Raw genomic sequence first — 24,507 nt, forward strand, 5'->3', positions numbered from 1 at the left:
CTGTGTGATGGATTAACAATTGTTGGTCTCATACACCAGCCAGTCTGAGTGTGGTTTTTAGGCATTTTTCCACATTTGTTTAGGCAAAAGTTGGGCTGGTCCCCAGTCACCACCTCAGAAAATAAGATACATAAACAGTTAAAATATAACACATATAAGAAAGTTTATATGATTCAGAAAGGTAGATAGCACATACAGCTTCTCTTCCTGAACTAATGACTGTGGCAAGAGGAAGGGCATCAAGCCACAAAGGTAAAACTAAAATAAATGAGTCTATCGTAAAAACAATAGGCCACTTATGATGGGATACAAGCTAGGAATGAGAGGCAAATGTGAGTACATATACATAATTGTGTCACAGTTTTAATTTACTTGTTATATGCACTTTTACTCATAAATTGATTTTTTTAAATTTATTTCTGTTACAGGGGGTAAACGAGATGACAAACTTATTTTACCACTCAATGACTCTGTCAGCACAACATTAAGCACAGAACATGTAAGCAATGCTTCGAATTTTTGTAACTTTTAATTGGAATGACGTTTGCTGGACTGGTCCATCTCTCTCCTGATACACAACAGTGTTCAACTTTGAATTTCAAGAGCAGAAACATTTTTGTTTTTCTGGCTGGAAAAGGAGAAATAACATTTCAATTTTCCTGTGTGATAAAATGTTGGTTTAATCTCAAACAACTTAATTGACTCAGGAAATGAGAGATGTAAATTATCTTTTAAGGTGATTAGTCAATGGTATGAGTTTTCCATGATATCTACTTTGGCTGTTTTAGACTAGGGTCCTTAACATTTGTTTCTAGTTCCATGGTCTTTTTACAACATATTTTCTTCTATAACTTTGCAGATGTGACAAGATGTTTAACACACACTCATCACACTTAGTGACACAGTACAGCTACACTTTTTAGTTAGGTAAACCATGTCATTACACAATCTTAAGGGACTGAAAATAGCTTTAGTAATAACTCTCTTCTTCAGAAGGAGTGGAAATGCAGTGATGGAAACTGTGAATAGTTATCTCAATTGCATACTATACAGTTTTGTAAATAGAGTGGCATTTCCTTAAAAGCAACTTGTGTGGTAATCCACAAAAAGAGTCTGTCACAATCCACAGTAAAATGTTATTTGTATGAAACAAATATTATGATTAGAGTACCAGTCACTTGTGTAACAACAATATTTTCATAGTAGTGCATAATAGTAGGTCTACAATAGAGACATAAACTGCAATAAAATAAAATGTTGTTGCCAGATGTGTATTGCAAAATATTCATCACTTGAAAACAAACAAGAAATAATCAGTACTTTAATAACATTTCCAATAAAATAATTAAAATTTAACAGGTGTTCATAATACTTTCTTCTCTCAGAATATTGTACATTTATGCCTGACACTGTCATGGAGCTCTTCCTGAAATTTAGCCACAGACAAATGGGCTACATCAGCAGTACACAGTATTCTGTGGTTGAATGTACAGGGACCTGGGTTTTGTTACATCACTCAGGGCATTTTATTTCCATTCTTTTCACCTCTCTTCCCTTTTATATGCCCGCACAATTTGCAATTCTGAAATGTAAAGATGGAAACTTGTTTTTCAACACTTACTTTGCTTTTGTCATCCACATGGCCATCACTTACACTAGTTTCTTTTCGTATTGTCTCCACTGTCTTCTTTTTTGACTTTGGTACTTTCCATTCATCATTCCCTCTTTAGTTCTCCATAAATATATTACTTTCTTTTTCATGTTCCTTTTATCACCTGTACTGTAACCCTCACTTTATGACCAACAAACATCTGCTGCACACAAAATTAGCATTCTGTGACAACATATTAAATTGTCCATTACTCCACAAAAAATAGTAATACTTCTGAGAGAAACTGATGTAAGTTCAAGTATGACAACCTTGTAGCACAAGCATATTGTAGTTATGATATTAACAAAGGTGCACTATATGGAAATATTATACCAACTCACAGAGTGCAATAAGAGGCCTATCACTCTAGTTGTGCAGTAAGTTGGAAAACATGGCAGTCACTCTCAAAATACAAGTTCAGTACGGCCAAAGTAAACAGCAATGGTGGCCATGGTTCACTTCATAGAGGCAGATTCAGATAATAGCAGCTAGTGAAGGAAAAACTGTGAGTGAACCAGTCACCAGGTGGCCATACTTTGGCCTGCTATTGAATTTCACATGATCAGCATGCAATATCAACCACAACCACACTAGACTTTAGTGATGTTACACATATTGGTGTGTCTGTATCTCCCATTTGCTTATCTGGTGGGGTTTACCAAAATCTCACATGCTCCTCCATATTTCATCCCCACACTCCGCTGTCACAAAAGTTTACAGTTTTTCTCCAATTCTTTGTAAGGCAGTTCCATTCACGTCCTATAATCTCACATGTCTTTGGACTCAATGTTCTCATATTTCTCCATATAATTATTGTTACTGTTGAATTGTGATTTCTGTTTTTTGCATCTTATTATTTCAGAATTCTCTTCAGTGCCACATGCCTCCGTTAATCCAATGTGGGATTGTTTCCCTCTTACAACTGTGCACCTTACCTATTCAAAAAGCTTTACCCAGTTAAGTTGACGAAATATGGTTTCAGCAGCAGTAAAGGAGACCACTCACTGAATAGCAAAAGTGTCAAGGGGCACACACAAATGAGAATGAAAACTTTGCAAGCTTTTGGAAGAAATCTGTTGACAAGCTAGAATACAAATGTGAGTATTTGTACTCTAGCTCATCAAAGGATGTCCTGTGAAACCTAGCAAAGCTTTTTCATTGTCTATTAATGAGTCAATGCTTGTGTTATTTGGTGAGAGGTCTCCATTACTCCTAAACCATTTACATTCTGCCAGAACTTTCATTACTATGTTTATATCATTACCTTCCTTTGGTACTGAGACTGCTGTACCTTTTGTCAGTGTTATTAACACTGATGTTTTGATGACAGATTAAGGCAATATTGTTTTGATTTGTCCTGTATGAAGACCAAAATGTTTAAGCCCATTGTTCAAGTTATTCAGTTTCCATTGTATCTTAGGTTCATTGTTGCTCCATACTATTGGTGAGAGTCCACTGGCTTAATGTATGCTGCATGTCTTCTCAAACATTGTGAGTATCCACAGTGTTCTGTAACACAACTTTGGTAGCGTTCATCCAGCATTATTACTTTATTAGTTAATATATTTGATACATTCCTATTATGAAGTCTCTCCCAGATTTTGCTCATTTGCATGCAGTTGGAAACCTTTTCCCAGTAGGCCCATATTGCACTGATCATTCCCATACAGGTATGAAATATGGAATGTATTAGAGCCTTCATTATTCTAAAACAATATTATTGTTTGTCTCAAATGTGTCTTTTCTTCTAATGAAGTGATTAAGCAAAATTTGATGCATTAGAGACCTAGTCGTGTTTCATTAGTTGTATTATCAGCAACTTGTAGCTTCTGTCTCAAAAATTTGTTAATATTCGGTTGCATTTCATTGAAGTAGTAGTCGTAGTTATAATACTGAAAAGACAACTTGCCAACATCATATGCCAAAAGGGGTGTTAGTTGTCCCTGACTGTTGAAATACACACATTAAAAAAATTTTGCATCACTTCGGCTCCGAGAGTTCTGGAACCTGTACAGAAAATTGGAATAGAAATCAACATAAATATCATTTCTGCCCTTTTTATTCCTCATGAAAATCACACATTGCATTTTGTACCACCATACAACAAGACCTTCAGTGGTGGTGGTCCAGATTTCTGTACACACCAGTACCTCTAATACTTAGTACATGTCTTCTTGCAGTGATACAAGCCTGTATTCCTCATGGCATACTATCTACAAGTTCATCAAGGCACTGTTGGCCCAGATTGTCTCACTCCTCAATGGTGACTTGGCGTAGATCCCACAGAGTAGTTGGTGGGTCATGTCGTCCATAAACAGTCCTTCTCAATCTATCCCAGGCATGTTCGATAGGTTTCATATCTGTAGTACATGCTGGCCACTCTAGTTGAGCAATGTTGTTATCCTGAAGGAAGTCACTCACAATATGTGTGCGATGGGAACGTGAATTGTTGTCCATGAAGACGAATGCCTCACCAATATGCTGCCGATGTTGTTGTTGTTGTTGTGGTCTTCAGTCCTGAGACTGGTTTGAAGCAGCTCTCCATGCTACTCTATCCTGTGCAAGCTTCTTCATCTCCCAGTACCTACTGCAACCTACATCCTTCTGAATCTGCTTAGTGTATTGATCTCTTGGTCTCCCTCTACGATTTTTACCCTCCACGCTGCCCTCCAATGCTAAATTTGTGATCCCTTGATGCCTCAGAACATGTCCTACCAATCGATCCCTTCTTCTAGTCAAGTTGTGCCACAAACTTCTCTTCTCCGCAATCCTATTCAATACCTCCTCATTAGTTACGTGATCTACCCACCTTATCTTCAGCATTCTTCTGTAGCACCACATTTCGAAAGCTTCTATTCTCTTCTTGTCCAAACTGGTTATCGTCCATGTTTCACTTCCATACATGGCTACACTCCATACAAATACTTTCAGAAACGACTTCCTGACACTTAAATCTATACTCGATGTTAACAAATTTCTCTTCTTCAGAAACGATTTCCTTGCCATTGCCAGTCTACATTTTATATCCTCTCTACTTCGACCATCATCAGTTATTTTACTCCCTAAATAGCAAAACTCCTTTACTACTTTAAGTGTCTCATTTCCTAATCTAATCCTCTCAGCATCACCCGATTTAATTTGACTACATTCCATTATCATCGTTTTGCTTTTGTTGATGTTCATCTTATATCCTCCTTTCAAGATACTGTCCATTCCGTTCAACTGCTCTTCCAAGTCCTTTGCTGTCTCTGACAGAATTACAATATCATCGGCGATCCTCAAAGTTTTTATTTCTTCTCCATGAATTTTAATACCTAGTCCGAATTTTTCTTTTGTTTCCTTTACTGCTTGCTCAATATACAGATTGAATAACATCGGGGAGAGGCTACAACCCTGTCTCACTCCTTTCCCAACCACTGCTTCCCTTTCATGCCCCTCGACTCTTATAACTGCCATCTGGTTTTTGTACAAATTGTACATAGCCTTTCGCTCCCTGTATTTTACACCTTCCACCTTTAGAATTTGAAAGAGAGTATTCCAGTTAACGTTGTCAAAAGCTTTCTCTAAGTCTACAAATGCTAGAAACGTAGGTTTGCCTTTTCTTAACCTGTCTTCTAAGATAAGTCGTAGGGTCCGTACTGCCTCACGTGTTCCAATATTTCTACGGAATCCAAACTGATCTTCCCCGAAGTCAGTTTCTACGAGTTTTTCCATTCGTCTGTAAAGAATCCGCGTTAGTATTTGGCAGCCGTGACTTATTAAACTGATAGTTCGGTAATTTTCGCATCTGTCAACACTTACTTTCTTTGGGATTGGAATTATTATATTCTTCTTGAAGTCTGAGGGTATTTCGCCTGTTTCATACATCTTGCTCACCAGATGGTAGAGTTTTGTCAGATTTGGCTGTCCCAAGGCTGTCAGTAGTTCTAATGGAATGTTGTATACGCCTGGGGCCTTGTTTCGACTCAGGTCTTTCAGTGCTCTGTCAAACTCTTCACGCAGTATCGTATCTCCGATTTCATCTTCATCTACATCCTCTTCCATTTCCATAATATTGTCCTCAAGTACATCGTCCTTATATAGACCCTCTATATACTCCTTCCACCTTTCGGCTTTCCCTCCTTTGCTTAGAAGTGGATTTCCGTCTGAGCTCTTGATATTCATACAAGTGGTTCTCTTTTCTCCAAAGGTCTCTTTAATTTTCCTGTAGGCAGTATCTATCTTACCCCTAGTGAGAGAAGCCTCTACATCCTTACATTTGTTCTCTAGCCATCCCTGCTTAGCCATTTTGCACTTCCTGTCGATCTCATTTTTGAGACGTTTGTATTCCTTTTTGCCTACTTCATTTACTGCATTTTTATATTTTCTCCTTTCATCAATTAAATTCAATATTTCTTCTGTTACCCAAGGATTTCTCTTAGCCCTCGTCTTTTTACCTACTTGATCCTCTGCTGCCTTCACTACTTCATCCCTCAGAGCTACCCATTCTTCTTCTACTGTATTTCTTTCCCCCATTCCTGTCAATTGTTCCCTTATGCTCTCCCTGAAACTCTGTACAACCTCTGGTTCTTTCAGTTTATCCAGGTCCCATCTCCTTAAATTCCCGTATTTTTGCAGTTTCTTCAGTTTCAATCTGCAATTCATAACCAATAGATTGTGGTCAGAATCCACATCTGCCCCTGAAAATGTCTTACAATTTAAAACCTGGTTCCTAAATCTCTGTCTTACCATTATGTAATCTATCTGATACCTTTTAGTATCTCGAGGATTCTTCCAGGTATACAACCTTCTTTCATGATTCTTGAACCAAGTGTTAGCTATGATTAAGTTATGCTCCGTGCAAAATTCTACAAGGCGGCTTCCTCTTTCATTTCTTCCCCCCAATCCATATTCACCTACTATGTTTCCTTCTCTCCCTTTTCCTACTGACGAATTCCAGTCACCCATGACTATTAAATTTTCGTCTCCCTTCACTACCTGAATAATTTCTTTTATCTCGTCATACATTTAATCAATTTCTTCATCATCTGCAGAGCTAGTTGGCATATAAACTTGTACTACTGTAGTAGGCATGGGCTTTGTGTCTATCTTGGCCACAATAATGCGTTCACTATGCTGTTTGTAGTAGCTAACCCGCACTCCTATTTTTTTATTCATTATTAAACCTACTCCTGCATTACCCCTATTTGATTTTGTATTTATAACCCTGTAATCACCAGACCAAAAGTTTTCTTCCTCCTGCCACCGAACTTCACTAATTCCCACTATATCTAACTTTAACCTATCCATTTCCCTTTTTAAATTTTCTAACCTACCTGCCCAATTAAGGGATCTGACATTCCACACTCCGATCCGTAGAATGCCAGTTTTCTTTCTCCTGATAACGACGTCCTCTTGAGTAGTCCCCGCCCGGAGATCCGAATGGGGGACTATTTTACCTCCGGAATATTTTACCCAAGAGGACGCCATCATCATTTAATCATACAGTAAAGCTGCATGTCCTCAGGAAAAATTACGGCTGTAGTTTCCCCTTGCTTTCAGCCGTTCACAGTACCAGCACAGCAAGGCTGTTTTGGTTAATGTTACAAGGCCAGATCAGTCAATCATCCAGACTGTTGCCCCTGCAACTACTGAAAAGGCTGCTGCCCCTCTTCAGGAACCACATGTTTGTCTGGCCTCTCAACAGATACCCCTCCGTTGTGGTTGCACCTACGGTACGGCCATCTGTATCGCTGAGGCGCGCAAGCCTCCCCACCAACGGCAAGGTCCATGGTTCATGGATATGGTTGCACTATCAGTCGGGGGATGGCATTCATGTATCGTACAGCCGTTACAGTGTCTTCCATGACCACCAACTGTGTACATTGGCCCCACATAATGCCACCCCAAAAGAACAGGGAACCTCCACCTTGCTGCGCTCGCTGGACAGTGTGTCTAAGGCATTCAGCCCAACTGGGTTGCCTCCAAACACATCTCCAATAATTGTCTGGTTGAAGGTATATGCAACACTCATCAGTGAAGAGAACGTGATTCCAGCCCTGAGCGGTCCATTTGGCATGTTCTTGGGCCCAATTGTACCACGCTGCATGGACTCATGGTAGCAAAGTTGGACCTTGCCATGTGGACATCAAGAATGAAGTTGCACATCATGCAGCCTATTGCAGCCTATTGTGCACAGTTTGAGTTGTAACACAACATCCTGTGGCTACACAAAAAGCATTATTCAACATGGTGGTATTGCTGTCAGGGTTCCTCCGAGCCATAATCCATAGATAGTGGCCATCCACTGCATTAGTAGCTCATGGGCAGCCTGAGTGAGGCATGTCATCGACAGTTCCTGTCTCTCTGTATCTCCTCCATGTCCGAACAACATCGCTTTGGTTCACTCCGAGACCTCTGAACACTTTCCCTTGTTGAGAACAATGCAGATGCGATTGAACCATAGTATTGACTGTCTAGGCATGGTTGAACTACAGACAACATGAGCCGTGCACCTCCTTCCTGGTGAAATGACTGCAACTGATTGGCTGTCGGACTCCCTCCATCTAATAGGTGCTGCTCATGAATGGTTGTTTGCATCTTTGGGCAGGTTTAGTGACTTCTCTGAACAGTCAGAGGGACCGTGTCTGTGATACAATATCCACAGACAACATCCATCTTCAGGAGTTCTGGGAACCGGAGTGATGCAAAACGTTTTTGATGTGTGTATAAAAAACATAAGTTTTACTACTAAAGAGAGAATTATTTATTTATTTTTGTTTGAATTCACAAGGTATAAAACTGTGAAATTTATATCACCTTTTCACCAAACTGAGTAATGACATTGTAGTGTGGCTTCTCCAGAAAATTCATACACTGAAAGATGGATTTCACTTCAGTGGCTTTACTGTGCCTTTTTGTTTAGCTCAAGAAAATGTATTCATGCTTTGTGAGTATGAATGTTTGTAACAGAGCAAGTGCTGTAATGGATATTTTGTACTGCTCACATGAAAAATAATTTAGCTCATTTAAACAAACGAAGAACAATAACTGTTCTCTGCATTGTATGTCTTGAATGTTTTCACTTCCTTTTTTCAGCTGTGTGCGAAGACAACTATAATGATTAGCTCCGAGTTTCAAAGTGACAGACTATGGCTGAATGGAAGGTATGTTCTCATTAAAAAGATTACTCTAACATGAGCAATATTAGGAAAAGGATAGGTTGCTACTCACCATGATCCATTGAGTTTCAGACAATCACAATCAAAAGACTGTTACACATTTGTGTTGGAAATGCTGGTGGTAGTGGTCATGTGTGCATGAGGTGTGCTTGCTTGTGTGCATGTGTTTTTTCTTTGCTGAATAAGGCTTTGGCTGGTAGCTATAACATGTAACAGTCTTTTTGTTGTATGTGTCTGCAAATCAATCGATCATCTTTACGGTGTACAGCGATCTGTCCTTTTCCTAATATTGTTGATATACCAACCTGGAGTTTCTGTTGTTTGATTTTACTCCAATATGAGATTATTTATTGGCCACCAGCACTGGAATACCTGGAACAGGACTGATAGACACACAAGTTTAAGAACACAGTGAAACTCAAGGTATGATAGTTTCCTGTAGTTCCTCAATAAGGATAAAGATAGTAAACATGTTGGAGAAAAGTTGTAGCAGATGGTGAAGGAGAGAATTAATTTCTACAAAAGCCACATTAAAATATGTCTACAGGAAATTATCAGAAAATAACACTGAAGTTGTAGCTAAGGTTTAAATTAAAGCTTTAAATTTGTGTTGCATGCTAGCACTGTTCCACTTCTTCCTGTGCAGTGGCTGGTAAGTGGTTATTGTTATTCACTCACAAATATTATTAATAAATTTCTGTACATAAACATGTTTGGTAAGGTGTTTTCATGACTCTGTTTAAAATACATATAAAATGCTAAGTTTTTATTTACAATGCATTTCATAGGCTTTGTTCCATCATTGGGTGGTAGTTACAGTGTTTAGCTCAGATGTGTTACTCCCAGGAAAACTAATGATGTTAAAATATCTAGAATATTGACTGTAGACTGTTTCTCATTGTTTAATAAGAAGAAATTTTGGGAACTGATGTATCATATATGCAATTGTTTGTATCTTTATTGTGCCCTTTCCTCAATGGCTCTGCATTCAAGTTTTATGCATTAAGTCTCTTCAAACTTTACACAGGTTGTCACAGTATTAAAGCGTCTCCTGGCTTATAGTGATTTTATAGATTTTTTTATCTCATGGTGTACATTATTAAATATTGTTTTTTTACACATTTATATGTAATTTCTGTGACCGTGGGGAATATCAGCTTGGATTCCGTAGAAATATTGGAAGATGAACATCAATGAAAGCAAAACAAGGATAATGGAATGTAGTTGAGTTAGCTAGGATGATGTTGCGGGAATTAGATTAGGAAATGAGACACTTAAAGTAGTAAAGGAGTTTTGCCATTTGGGGAGCAAAATAACTGATGATGGTCGAAGTAGAGAGGATATAAAATGTAGATTGGCAATGGCAAGGAAAGCGTTTCTGAAGAAGAGAAATTTGTTAACATCGAGTATAGATTAAGTGTCAGAAAGTCGTTTCTGAAAGTACTTGTATGGAGTGTAGCCATGTATGGAACTGAAACATGGACGGTAAGTAGTTTGGACAAGAAGAGAATAGAAGCTTTCGAAATACCTGTAGCCTGGTTTATATTTGTGATAAGTTCCCTTTTGCCACACTGATTCAGGTGCCTACCATGTCCAGTGAAACTGTTCCTTTTGTAGCCACTAATATCTAATAGTTTTACATTTGTAAATTTAGCACAAAAATATCTCAGTTTATGATTAGTTTGCCTGATTTCTCTATTGACACATGACCAATCAGGCAGGTCATACCTGAGTGGTAGAGTGGCTACAATAACATTGGTGAAGTGTAAGTATTGTATTACTAAGATCAGTTTCTTGATGAATCTGTTGGCACTGTTTTTGTTTATGTTGTTTTTCACCTCTGATCAGCACTACACAGTCCTTTTTTGTGAGTTTGGAGCTTTCATGTTTATACCAGCAGTAACTGTGTCTGTAAATACTTATACTGTTCCCGGCATGCATTGACATTAGATTTGAGATGTTTCATATGTGGCTGTCCCCAAATAATTTCACCTCGTGTTTCTGCAGACACTGCTGCACTTCCATCTCGGACATCTTGTATTCATTAGCCAGCGAGTGATGAACAGTCTTTTTTTCACGCAGTATTTCATAACATTCTTCAACATCCAGTGCAGCGAATTTATTGGTCACAGTAATTTTGCTTACCCTTTTGAAAGTCACTGTATTTGGCACTGACAACAATGTACATATTGTTTAGAGCATCGATATCACTCTGAAACACTTTTATTATTTCATCTTTGCCTCTGACGGCATTTATGATTTCTCGTTCATGTATTTCCATGACACAGGTGTGGCATGACCAAGTAAGAGAGCTGAAGGTTTCTCTAAATTTTCTGTTGTGTCAGGAGGTGAGTCTGATGGGTGACAGAAGACTCCAAACACCATTTTATACCCACCCCTGATACTTAGTCTTGCGCAATCTTACATACAGTTTCAATTTCTATCTAGATGGATTTGAGTTCTCATCTACTGCAACAAATACACCACCTCCAATTTCCATTAGCCTATTGTGTCAATGTTCAATTAAATTTTCCCCAAAGATCTTACTGCTATCAATTTCAGGTTTCAACCAGCTTTCTGTATGTAGTAGTACGCTTCATTGCTTTTCAGCAGCACTTCAGACTGTGGCACTTTGTTGTGAGTGCTTCAGCAGTTAACTATTAGGATTTTAATTCTCTCACCTGTGAAGGGCATTATTTTGGATCTTACACTTATACTTCTGGGTCTCCTGCAGCTGTCGTTATCTAGACTGGATGGAGAGTTGCATAATCTAAGCAACCCTTGTGTGCATTCCACACACCATCAGTTATCTGGGTTGCAGCCTCTGATGTGCAGTGCATACCTGACCCATTAAGGGGGACACCACAGTTTTCAACCATACAGTACAAGTCCAGGAATTCACAGCCTACCTTGTCACAGGACCTTTAAAGTCTCTGGTCAAGTCCTTCCTCTTGATTCAGCCATGTTCAGTTCTGGAGACAATGCTGCTATTTCTGTGATTAATAAATGTCTCGTTTAACATTGGTAAGTAAAATTTATCAGAATGCAAGTTCTGCCAAGTAGAAACCAAAATGAGAGTGAATAAACAAAAATGAGGAAGGTAACAGTCTACAGACCTTCGCAGTTTTTGAGTGACTGTACTTTTCCCGCTTTTTTTAGTTTATGTAGCCATCTTTCCTGCATTCAACTACCCAACCAAACCCACCTGCAGCCACAGAGAAATGCATTTGGGTGTCTGCAGGAAACTGTTTACTAAAACTACAAAAAAGAGCAGTTGTTCCAAAGGTAGTAAAATGTTTATTCTTTTACATACATCTATGTCACACACATCAATGAGCTATAGATGACTCACTGCCTTCCCTATGTTCTGCTTTTTGTTTAAATCCTGGGATTTCTGTTGCAACTTTTGCCAAAAAGATTTAATTCATTCTGTTACACAATACAACATCCCTTAACCAAAGAAGCGCCACATTATTGCATGTGATATTTACAAGCTTGAGTAGAGACGTAGAGATATGCACGGACAGTTTTTTTTCATAATAAACAGTCCTGTTACCTGTGACAGAGTCGACAGAATGATGCTATTTCCAGCAAGCTATGTTCATAATATCTTTACCACCTAATAATAGATATTTTATTCATATTCCAACACAGATAAAATAATAAATTTTGTGAGAAATTTTTATCAGTCAGTTGTTTAAAAACTATCTCACCCAAAACATTACTGTAGAGAATGCCAGAAGACCGACAGATATTGAGATTGTTGGTTTAGATGTATTCCTTGCATCTTAAGTGAATCACATACGATATAGTGCAAAAACTATAAAATTTGCTAGATTTCTGAATACAAACAATAACAATCTAAATATGACAATGTCAACATCTGATTGGAATATAAATAATGACAGGAGTAATCATAACAGCTTACTTCAGATTGTGTCCTACTAGTATTGTACAAGCACTGAGGCAGTGATGGAAAGGTGTCTCAAGTGGGAGAGGAGGCAATAAGTGCATGAGATAGGAATTTGGTGCCCGTATCTTTTACACTTATGGAACCTTCTGTATTTGATGGACAGAGAGAGTCTCTGACATTAGATTTTGTGAGCATACAGGAGCTCTTTAAGCAAATAATTGCAGTTAAGTTAGTTGTTGCAACAGATCTGCATGAAACAGGACACAAATGTTGTAATAAAATTATCGTAAAATCTAAGAACTTTTGGATTAAAGGAGACCAGACACCGAAAATCAGAAGTGTTGAGTTGTCAATAGGCACATGCAAAATAAAGAAAACCTGCTAGTTTTCAGAGTTATCCATTGACAAACTAGAGTAAAAAAATCACACACACACACACACACACACACACACACACACACACACACACACACAAAGAGAGAGAGAGAGAGAGAGAGAGAGAGAGAGAGAGAGAGAGAATGGGATTGGGGGTAGGTGGCAAGTGACTCAGGGGGGTGGGGGGAGGGGGGGGGAGGGTTGCCTGCTAGAAGTGCAGAAGGGGACAGGTGGTAGATATACAGGCTAAGCATGTGATGCATGATTGCAGGGGCCGATGGGGAGTGGCACACACTGAGGGCAACATAAGAACCCCTCTCAACTTATGTCCCCACATCGTTTTAAGTGTACACTGCTTCCCACCAGCCCCTACTATTATGCATTATGTGCTTATCCCATGTACCTGCCACCCCCGCTTTCACATTCCTAGCCAGCAAACTAATTGCCTCCCTTTGAGATGCTAGTCTCCCACCCTTAGTCCACATCCCTTCCTCCCTCTCCCTCTACTCACCACAACTTTCTTTCACATGTGCCTGTCAACAATTCAATGCTCCTGTTTTTTGGTGAGTGGTCTCCTTTAATCCAAAACAGGACACAAAATAACACATGTGAATTAAGCACTGACCATTTTGCAGACAAAGCCTGGCAACACAAGAAATCAGCAGAAACAAAAGCTACAGCCAGATGTAACACAGAATGATAAGCTTGACAAGGAACACACAAAAACAATAAGGAACTTAGTGAGACATGCCTCTTCCCTTAAACCACCTCATATGCAGTAAATCTACTTAATTTGAATTATTATAGATCACCTATATCCAACAACATACATTATCTTTCAAAATTGATCAAATTACAATCTGAATTAGCTATCAGAATACTCACATTAAAATAATGGAAAATACAAAATGGAATAATAACATGAATTAGGATACACTGCTTGTCACCACATCGACGAGTCCTTAAGTGGCAGACAGGCACATTTAAAAGTAGACTCTTGGAAAGTACCAAGTTTTGGACATAGTCCTTCATCAGATGAAAGACAAGCAAATATACATTTGAACAGGCACTACTCACACACATTGCCACTGTTGTCTCGGGGCACTGCAGTGGCACTATGCATGGTGACAATGGAAGCCACATATGTGTTTGTCTCTGATCTTGTGAACGACTTTGACGAAAAGCTGACTTTTTCTTCCAATAGACTACCGTCAAATGTGCTTGTCTGCCATTCAGTGTTTCCTCTATGTGGTGAGAAGCAATCCATCCTGATTCATATTATTATTTTTTTAATTATACAGATGACATACGAAGGTTGCCCAGAAAGTAATGCACCAAATTCTTTTCCTCAGCTGAAAACAATGCTACAAATGCGAAACATTATGTATGTATTATCTGAAGTCTCCTGAGTGAGAGCACAAAGTTTCTGTCACTTCTGACAGATAGCGTAGCTGCAGGACAGTTTCAAAATGGTGTCTGTAGGTGATGTACATTACAAGTAACATGCCGTCATTGAATGTCACTGCAGATAAAGAAACTGTGGGGAATATTCACAAGTGCTTGTGCAAAGTCTAAGGAGCATCTGCTGTTGACAGAAGTACAGTTAGTCACTGGGCAAGGAGGGTGAGGTAATTAGAAGGCGGTTCAGTGGAGCTCCACGATTTGCAGCAATCGGGGAGGCGATCCACGGCTGTCACACCTGACCTAGCCCCCCTTGGACTTCCATTTGTTTGGGCCATTAAAGGATCCCATTCATGAAAGACATTTTGAGGAAGATGAGGAGGTATTCACACAGTGAAGCACTGGCTCTGCCACCAGGACAAGGGTTGGTACCAACAGGGCATACATGCCTTTGTCTTGCTCTGAAGGAAGGCCATAGAACAGGATGGAGATTGCGTGGAAAAATAGAGTGTGTAGATAAAACACCAGTCTTTCGTTTGTGTAATTCTCATTATGTTCAATAAAGAATTATTGAAGAAACAAAATGAGCTGCATTACTTTCTGCATAACCCTCATATTTGTAAAATAAACTAAGAACAGATCTTGTTTCTGTACAAATATGTAGAAATTACATGTTGTTGTAGTCTTCAGTCCTGAGACTGGTTTGATGAAGCTCTCCATGCTACTCTATCCTGTGCAAGCTGCTTCATCTCCCAGTACGTACTGCATCCTACATCCTTCTGAGTCTGCTTAGTGTATTCATCTCTTGGTCTCCCTCTACAATTTTTACCCTCCACACTGCCCTCCAATACTAAATTGGTAATCACTTGATGCCTCAGAACATGTCCTACCAACCGATCCCTTCTTCTAGTCAAGTTGTGCCACAAACTTCTCTTCTCCCCAATCCTATTCAATACCTCCTCATTAGTTATGTGATCTACCTGTCTAATCTTCAGCATTCTTCTGTAGCACCACATTTCGAACGCTTCTATTTTCTTCTTGTCTTAACTATTTATTGTCCATGTTTCACTTCCATACATGGCCACACTCCATACAAATACTTTCAGAAATTACTTCCTGACACTTAAATCTATATTCTATGTTAACAAATTTCTCTTCTTCAGGAAATAACCCATAACAGATGGGAAAAGGAGGACATCAAAAGCAAATTAGCACTGGCAAAAAGGGATTCCCATCCAAGAGAAGTCTAGTAATATCAAACATGGGCCTTAATTTGAGAAAGAAATTTAGGAGAATGTACGTTTGGAGCACAGCATTGTGTGGTAGTCAAACATGGACTGTGGGAAAACTGGAACAGAAGAGAATCAAAGCATTTGTGATGTGATGCTACAGAAGAATGTTGAAAATTAGGTGAACTGATAAGGTATGCAATGAGGAGATTCTCTGCAGAGTTGGTGAGGAAAGGAATATATGGAAATCACTGACAAGAAGAAGGGACAGGATGGTAAGACATCTGTTAAGACATTGCAGAATAACTTCCATGGTACTACAGGGAGCTGTAGAGGATAAAAACTGTAAAAGAAGACAGAGATTGGAACACATCCAGCAAATAATTGATGACATAGGTTGCAAGTGCAACTCTGATGTGAAGATGTTGGGACAGGAGAGAAATTCATGGTAGGCCACATCAAACCAGTCAGAGCACTGATGACTCAAAAAAAAGGGGGGGGGGGCATGCTAAGCTTCTTGTAGAGAACAATAAAAAATCAAATACAGTCTCAGGATGTGAACCTATGAAAGTGAAACTGGTTGTCTGTCATAGCGCACAACCTAGGACAGAAGTTACCAATACGTTTAAATTGAGAGAGTTACAACATCTAGGTATCAATCCATTAGAATGTTTGATGATGTTAACTTGGTCTGCTGTTGGTACCTTATGAGTGCTTCGATGACAACCCAGATGATTGCTAAAGAACATTTCATATAGTAATAGTCTTCATTCCAAACATACCTCTCCTCTAACAAAATGTAAACACAATTTTGTCATTTACCTATGTAAATATGCATAAATATTAAAGAAGCTGTTGTAAACACTTACCAGTTGTGCAGTATGGTGACAACTAATTGCTTTTATAGCATGTAGAAGTAATGATTGCTTCTAATCATGGTTTTTGAATTAGATTGTCATAGATGGAACCTAATGTTGATCATCGAGACTTTCCCAGACACCTCTAAAAGATAGGAATCAGAGACTTCACAAATTATTTGTGTGACTCAGTTTCAAAACATGCTTCAAGTAACATATTCTGTATGTATAAGCAATATTATAACTAGCAAGTCATTTTTTTTTGGTAAGAAGTTAAGCAAGCTGCCTCTATAATATGCCTGAAATTGGAGGGCAGTTCGCGTGAAACACACACACACACACACACACACACACACACACACACACACACACAGAGCGAGAGAGAGAGAGAGAGAGAGAGAGAGAGAGAGAGTTGCATGGAGTGGAGGGAAAGGTAGTGGTCCAGTTAAAGTGAGAGCAGAGAAGGGGCATATAGGTATTTTGTAAACGGCCAGTGGTGAATTAAATTGCAGTGCCACTGAAGTGGGTTGCAGTGCAGTCTAAAGGACAGAACAACAGTGTGCTTAAACTGGTATTTGCCTTTTTTCCTTAATGATCTAAAATATTTGTATATGTTACCAGTTACCATGATGAAATAATTTAATTGTATAGATAAAAAATCTACTCACCAAGTGGCGGCAGAACACACACATAAGAGAAGGTTGTAATTAGGCAAGCTTTCGGAGCCAGGGGCTCCTTCTTCAGGCAGAAGGGTTTAAGGAGAAGGAAGAGGGGTGAAGGAAAAGGACCGGAAAACTCTAGGAAAAGGGGTAGATTTTGGGATAGTCACCCAGAACTATGGGTCAGGGGAGACTTACTTTCTGATCCCATACGGTAAGTCTCTCCTGACCCATGGTTCTGGGTGACTTTCCCAAAATCTACCCCTTTTTGTAGACCTCTCCAGCCCTTTTCCTTCACACTTCTTCCTTCTTGTTCAACCCTTCTGCCTGAAGAAGGAGCCACTGGCTCCAAAAGCTTGCCTAATTACAACCCTCTTTTATGTGTTTGTTCTGCCACCATTTGGTGAGTAGATTTTTTAACTACACAGTTAAATTATTTTGTCAAAAATTGATTGTTTTTGCAGTTACCATGATGTTATGATATTTTATCAGCCACAATGTACTCTGTATGCCCTGACACATATTTTATAATCATGAGATGCACCACCCATGTAATAAGGTCCTGACTGTATATTATACAGATGACAACATTTGTATCTCAAATAAGTGGACTTCAAAAAATTTGAAGGGCTATGTCAAGTGTTGCAACATACACTGATTACATAGGGCCCACTGAACTGTAGGCAGCTAAGTAAATGACTGAGTGAATGTAACTACTTTACAGTGTATCATTTGTTCAACTACTGGAATCTAAATGTTGTAGTTCTGGAATAATAGTAACAAATTTCACACATTTAACATGCACAACTCTTGGTAGACTGAAAGTTTGAGTTAGATATCTTACATATTTTGCAGTGTTAATCTCTGTTGCTATAATTAATAAGGAGGGCATCTCAATCTCTTGCATATAAGCAATGGCATGTTCAATATATTTGTTTATTTGTGTATAAAACAGTTGAAAGTGACTGTCAGTGATTCAGCCAGACAAGCTTTTTAATTTACATGCTCACATCATATCAAAAGGGTAATCGTCACTTCTTTGGAATAGCGGATATCCATTAATTCTCTGGGATATAATAAGTCTTTTGTGTAACTTATGAAGTTTAGTTTCTCTGGCATGACACATTTGGAAACTGAACAACACATTTATATAAAAAATGCCAATTTTAGTCTTGCCTCCCTCTATATAAATTTCTGAGGACACCCATGCATCCAGTCAAATAGATTTTGCATCTTGGATATTCTAGTGCAGTTTTTTTCCTGCTGTAGCAAAGGCAGAAAACTGGAAATTTTCAAAACATTAAAAATGGATTAAAAGAACACCTATACAAATGCTCCAGCTATTTAAGTTTCTGGGACTGCATATACCTGTTAGTACTGCAAGACATATATTTGCTGCTTACTTTCATGAATACCTGCAGTAATGCGACTGGTAAACAAGAAAGTTATTAGGTGTAGTATGTATTTTTATCATTGAGAAAGATATTCATTTGCACCCATTTTAAGGTCAAATCAAGTTGAGAAAATACCTTTGAATAGTAAGCTGATTTCTGTAGTTTGTGTGTGACATATTGCCCATTTAAAGGCCCTCTGACAGTAACAAATATTGGGCAATCAAACACAACACTTAATACTTATTATATTATTATGTTTCTGCTGCCATTACTAAAATCACTTTATACCTCAAATTACATGGTTCTAAATAACTAGTGTTTAACTGAGACTTTTTATTGTTTTTGCATTCTAGGGAAGAGAACTGTGAAAATCCACGTATACAAAACTGTTTGAGAGAAGGTATGTACATAAGCATTGGCTGATGGTGAATATAACTCATCTTGTAACTATTAGCACCCTTTACAAGCAAAATGAAAGATCAGTGCGTCTGTTTGTTATCTTTACTACTATGCTCTGATTTAAGTTTTTAATACACACATCAAAAAAAGTTTTGCATCACCCCGGTTCCCAGAACTTCTGAAGATGTATGTTGTCTGTGGATATTGTATCATAGACACAGTCCCTTTGACTATTCAGAGATGTCACTAAACCTGCCCAAAGATGTAAACAACCGAGCATGAGCAGCGCCTATTAGGCGGAGGGAGTCCGACAGCCAATCAGTTCCAGTCTTTCCACCAGGAAGGGGGTACAAGGTTCATGTTGTCTGTAGTTCAGCCATGCCTAGATGGTCAATACCATGGTTCGATCACATTCACATTGTTACTTTGTGCCAGGAAGAGCTCTCAACAAGGGAAGTGACCAGGTGTCTTGGAGTGAACCAAAGCGATGTTGCTCGATCATGGAGGAGATACAGAGAGACAGGAACTGTCGATGACATGCCTCGCACAGGCTGTGCAAGGGCTACTACTGCAGTGGATGACCCCAACCTATGGATTATGACTCAGGGGATCCCTGCCAGCAATGCCACTATATTGAATAATGCTTTTTGTGCAGCCACAGAATGTTATGTTACAACTCAAACTGTTCACAATAGGCTGCTTGATGTGCAACTTCATTCTCAATGTCCATGACGATGTCCATCTTTACAACCACAACACCATGCAGCATGGTACAGATGGGCCCAACAACAAGCCGAATGGACTGCTCAGGATTGGCATCACGTTCTCTTTACCAATGAGTGTTGCATATGCCTTCAACCAGACAATCATCAGAGACGTGTTTGGAGGTAACCTGGTCGGGCTGAAAGCCTTAGACACACTGTGAGTGCAGCAACATGTAGGTTCCCTACTATTTTGGGGTGGCATTATGTGGGACCGATGAACGCTGCTGGTGACCATGGAAGGCACCATTATGGCTGTACGATACATGAATGTCATCCTCCAACCGATAGTGCAATCATATAGGCAGCATATTGGCAAGGCATTTGTCTTCATGGATGACAATTTGCACTCCCGTCATGCACATCTTGTGAATGACTTCCTTCAGGATAATGACATTGCCAACTACAGTGGCCAGCATGTTCTCCAGACATGAACGCTATCAAACATGCCTGGGATAGATTGAAAAGGGCTGTTTATGGATGACTTGACCCACCAACCAGTCTGAGGGGTCTATGCCGAATCGCCATTCAGGAGTGGGACAATCTGGACCAACAGTTCCTTGATGAACTTATGGATAGTATGCCACGATGAATACAGGCAAGCATCATAACAAGAGGATGTGCTACTGGGTATCAGAGGTACCGGTGTGTACAGCAATCTGGTCCACAACCTCTGAAGGTCTCGCTGTATGGTGGTACAACATGCAATGTGTGGTTTTCATGAGCAATAAAAAGGGCGAAAATGATGTTTATGTTGATCTCTATTCCAATCTTCTGTACAAGTTTCGGAACTATCAGAACAAAGGTGATGCAAAACTTTTTTTGATGTGTGTATATGGAGTCACTGCAGTTAATTATAATTAATGATATTTGTGCAAGGTATGTACAAATATCTCAGTGGAAGAAAGAAAGCAACTATGTCTGCAAAGTGAATACACAGAATTTGAATTGTGTGCTCGGTCTTTGTAAGCTGCGCAACTCTCCTCCCTCTGCCCCCCCCCCCCCTTTCCTTCCTTCAGTGCTTCAAGTAATGGAATTAATGAAAGGGCATCCTAGCAAGTGAGCAGAGTAATCTGTATGACTGCTAGGTCAAGCTGTGGTTTTACCTGAGAAATGTCATTTAATTACAGTTTTGAAGGCAAAACGTACAAACAGTTCTGTGGAAATGCCACAAGTATGTACATGGCAAGGAAAGAAAATGTATGGAAATCTTTCACATGTACCAAACACAATAAACTCCGTGTTCAGCTCAGATTTATGCATAACATCTTCATGATCTGGACATGGCAGAACCTCAAAATATAAACCCAAACTTACCTCATTCTGGTCCTTCTCAGCTCAATGAGCTACCTTCCTGTTTATATGTTTCCATGTCTCTGGAGGTTGCACAAAAGTCTCTGATCACATAAAATGCACAGACCAGTTTGACAACTGTCTCCATTTTCATAAAATTTCCTGGCAACCACAGCTGCCACATTTGAAAGAAGAAAGAGGACTTATTTGATTATGGTAATAACCAGCAGAAAAAATGTGAATGTGCTCCTGTTTATTAAAAGTCTTTGACTTAAAAGTGAGGTACCAGCTGCCATATGCTATCTTCCTCAGCAACTTTAAAAATTTAAAAAGAAAATTCTCAAAAATTTTGGAGTCTGTCGCCATAAGTCACTCATACCCACGAACCCCCACCTGCTCAAACTCACTCTCTCATTCAGCTCAACTCATTGTCATTATCTCTTTGTGTCTTTCTCACTGTCACTTCCCATTGTCTCACAGCAACAGTCTCCTTCATTCTGTTCTACTAATACTGTCTCCTCTTGATGACACTGTCTCCGTCTTGCTCTCTCTTACTGCTATCTCATTCATTCCTTTCCACTGCTGCTGTCCCTTCTCACTGTCACCATCTCTCTGTCACTTTCATTGACTCTGTCTTTCATTATCACTGGCTCTCACCAACTTCCACTTTCTCATTCTCTTTATTCCTTTCCCATTGGCACTGTCTCCTTCACTCTTTTCCTAGCACTGTTCTCTCACTGTCAACTATGATCCACTGTTAATGTGTCCCTCTCTTTCTCTCATAGTGCCATTGTCTCCTTCCCTCTTTCCACATCACAAGTACTGTCTACTATCTTCCAGTATTTATTACTTTTCCATTTCTTTCACACTGCCACTGCCTCCTTCTCTCTCAGCACAAAAAGCTTGAATATGTTTGCTTACCAAAATTTTTGGGAAAAATTTTAAAAGTGCTGATGAAGGTAGAATGATGCAGCTGGTAACCTACACTTTTTCAGTCAGCATCTTTTAATAAACTGGAGCATATTGACCTTTTTTTGCATTCCAGCAGGAGCATTTTTCCACTTTATTTCTTCTTCCTGCTACAGCAGGATATGTCACTCATATGAAAAGAACTTTTTGATAGTTAACTTAAGTGAAATTAAACTAACACAAATTGCATTTTCAAAGTTTTCCATGATTGGTATCTTAGGATTATTAAAAATTACAGCCATTTGCTGTGCTTAGCCATCTTGGAATCTGCAACTTGGTTTTGATACCTAAAATACAATGTTTTTGGGGTGTTTCTCAATAGCAGATAAAGATCTTTGACACTTCTAAATAAATGCCCAGAGACTATACCATTAAAATTTGAGTAATTTGCCACTGTTATTTATTATTTAGATTATGCCTCACACAGGATTTTACGTGTGCAGCTAGGGTAAAGTTGAACCTCTGCACCTCGAAAACAGATAAAGATATGAGGAAAATTTTCAAATTTGTTTGAGATTGGTATCTTAGGGATATATTATAAAAATTTCTGCCATTTGCTGTGCATGGCCATCGTGGAATCCACGGCTCGGTTTTATTATGCAAAAACCATGTTTTCTCAGGAACTGCCCATGAACTAAGTGGTGCCTCCGTAAGCCTTTTAAGGTGCACCATTGATCACATCTAATGCAAAAAGAAACAACTGATTGGCTCCATTTGCCTAATCTGGAAGAATTGTGTCATATTCAGACTTTCACCCTGTACTGTAGGGTAGTTACTGTAAGCAGATACTTCTGTTGGGTGTATTAATGGTCCTTACAAATTCAGGAGGATGATGATTCAAACCTACATCTAGCCATCCTGATTTAGGTTTTCCATGATTTCCCAAAGCCAGTTAAAGCAACTACTGGGATGGTTCCTTTGAAAGTGCATAGCCACTTTCATTCTACATCCTTCCCTAATCCAAACTTGTGCTCCGTCTCTAATGACCGCATTGTCAATTGGACGTTAAACACTGATCTCCTCCTCCTCCTCCACTAATAGCCCCAAGTCCAAGGGCTATCCAAAACACTTGACCCTACCTTTCTGTCACCTATAGACCCCAAGGTATGAGCCCTGGAAAAATCCCATTTTTATGTGCAGAATTTTGGAAAATACCAATGTTATTTGAACCTTCACAGACAGAGAATATCCAGCCCAGTGGCTCTAGAATCAGATTTCCTGTAGCATTTCTTCTCATAACACCAAAAAACCATCACTACTGTGAACCAGTGTCCATCTTGTAATGCTTTTGTCACCCAAAACCACTCAGGCTATGAGAAACTCAACCACATCACCCACCAGGACTTGAGTTACCTCTCAGAGCTGTGAAATGAGATAAATCCTACTATCATCCTACAAAGCAGCTGCTGCAGTACCCGTGCCATTTGATTTGGGACTTCTCCCTGCCCCTTCCCCACCAGCTGCTGCTCTGAATTGTGCAAGTGGGAAATGTTCCATTGGCACCTTCTCCGTTTTTGCTCCCGATCACTTATACTTTGTCTGGATCCCATTCTCACTTACCATTCCCTTGCCTTCAGCCATCTACTCCTGTTAATTTCCACCATGTTCCTCCTGCCTGAAGTCAGTCTCTCTCTCTCTCTCTCCCTCCCTCCCTCCCTCCCTCCCTCCCTCCCTCCCTCACTCCAACTTTCTATATCTCTTACATGCTCTATCCACACATTAGCTACTCAGTTTCATAATTTCTGCCATAATTAATTTGCCATTTTACTGACAGCAGACTGGTTCCTCATCTCGTATTTAAGAGTTCCGACATGCATGTGTCCACTCCGCCCTGTCCCCCTTTCAGTCATGCTACTTCTTTCCTCTGCTCTCCCTTCCTTCTGTCCAAGTAATCACCAACAAACAATCATTGTTTCTGTGCTACATATCTTTGCATGTTTTTTTTTTTCTCCAGATGAATGACTGTCATTCTTCAATTTTATTTGTCACTAAAAAATGAAACATAGATAATTCATTAAGAAATTGTAGTACTATTTAACTTTGTTTGTTATGTGATTGGAGATTCAAGCCAAGTAAAATTTATTAGGTTTTGATTCCAGTAACCACACTTCATTTCAGGCTGGATAAATGAATGATGGACACAAAAACAAAGATTTTTGAGGAAAAGATTGTTGGCAGAAACAAAGCGTAATGAGCAGAGACAAAACTGTGCTATAAAAGTATGGAAACATGTATATGGAAACATGTATGTATGCAGAGCTAATTGATGAACTTTATAAACTGATACAGAAGATAACAGGGCATAACAGCTGATTTCCTTAGATTTCTGGCACACGGTTAATATAGAGTGAAAAAATACTACAGGAAGTCAGTACTGTGTCACAAGGAGATAACAGTTATCTTGTTTTATAATTACGTTAACAAATCACAGTTTAGAATGCTTTTT

At 39.1% G+C, this 24,507-nt stretch overlaps 1 protein-coding gene across 3 annotated transcripts in view; it reads left to right on the forward strand.

Moving 5' to 3' along the window:
* Positions 1 to 24,507, forward strand: part of LOC126481457 (diphosphomevalonate decarboxylase) — a 67,713-nt gene that overhangs the window by 10,290 nt on the left and 32,916 nt on the right. For all 3 annotated transcript variants that reach the window (XM_050105229.1, XM_050105230.1, XM_050105228.1), the window contains exons 2-4: positions 429 to 499; positions 8,729 to 8,796; positions 18,993 to 19,039. In XM_050105229.1, coding sequence (XP_049961186.1) covers positions 8,750 to 8,796; positions 18,993 to 19,039 — 94 coding nt within the window. In that variant the 5' untranslated portion in view covers positions 429 to 499; positions 8,729 to 8,749. The remainder of the gene's footprint in view (positions 1 to 428; positions 500 to 8,728; positions 8,797 to 18,992; positions 19,040 to 24,507) is intronic.

This window comes from Schistocerca serialis, chromosome 5 (assembly GCF_023864345.2).
Source record: "Schistocerca serialis cubense isolate TAMUIC-IGC-003099 chromosome 5, iqSchSeri2.2, whole genome shotgun sequence".
Taxonomy (NCBI): Eukaryota; Metazoa; Arthropoda; class Insecta; order Orthoptera; family Acrididae; genus Schistocerca; species Schistocerca serialis.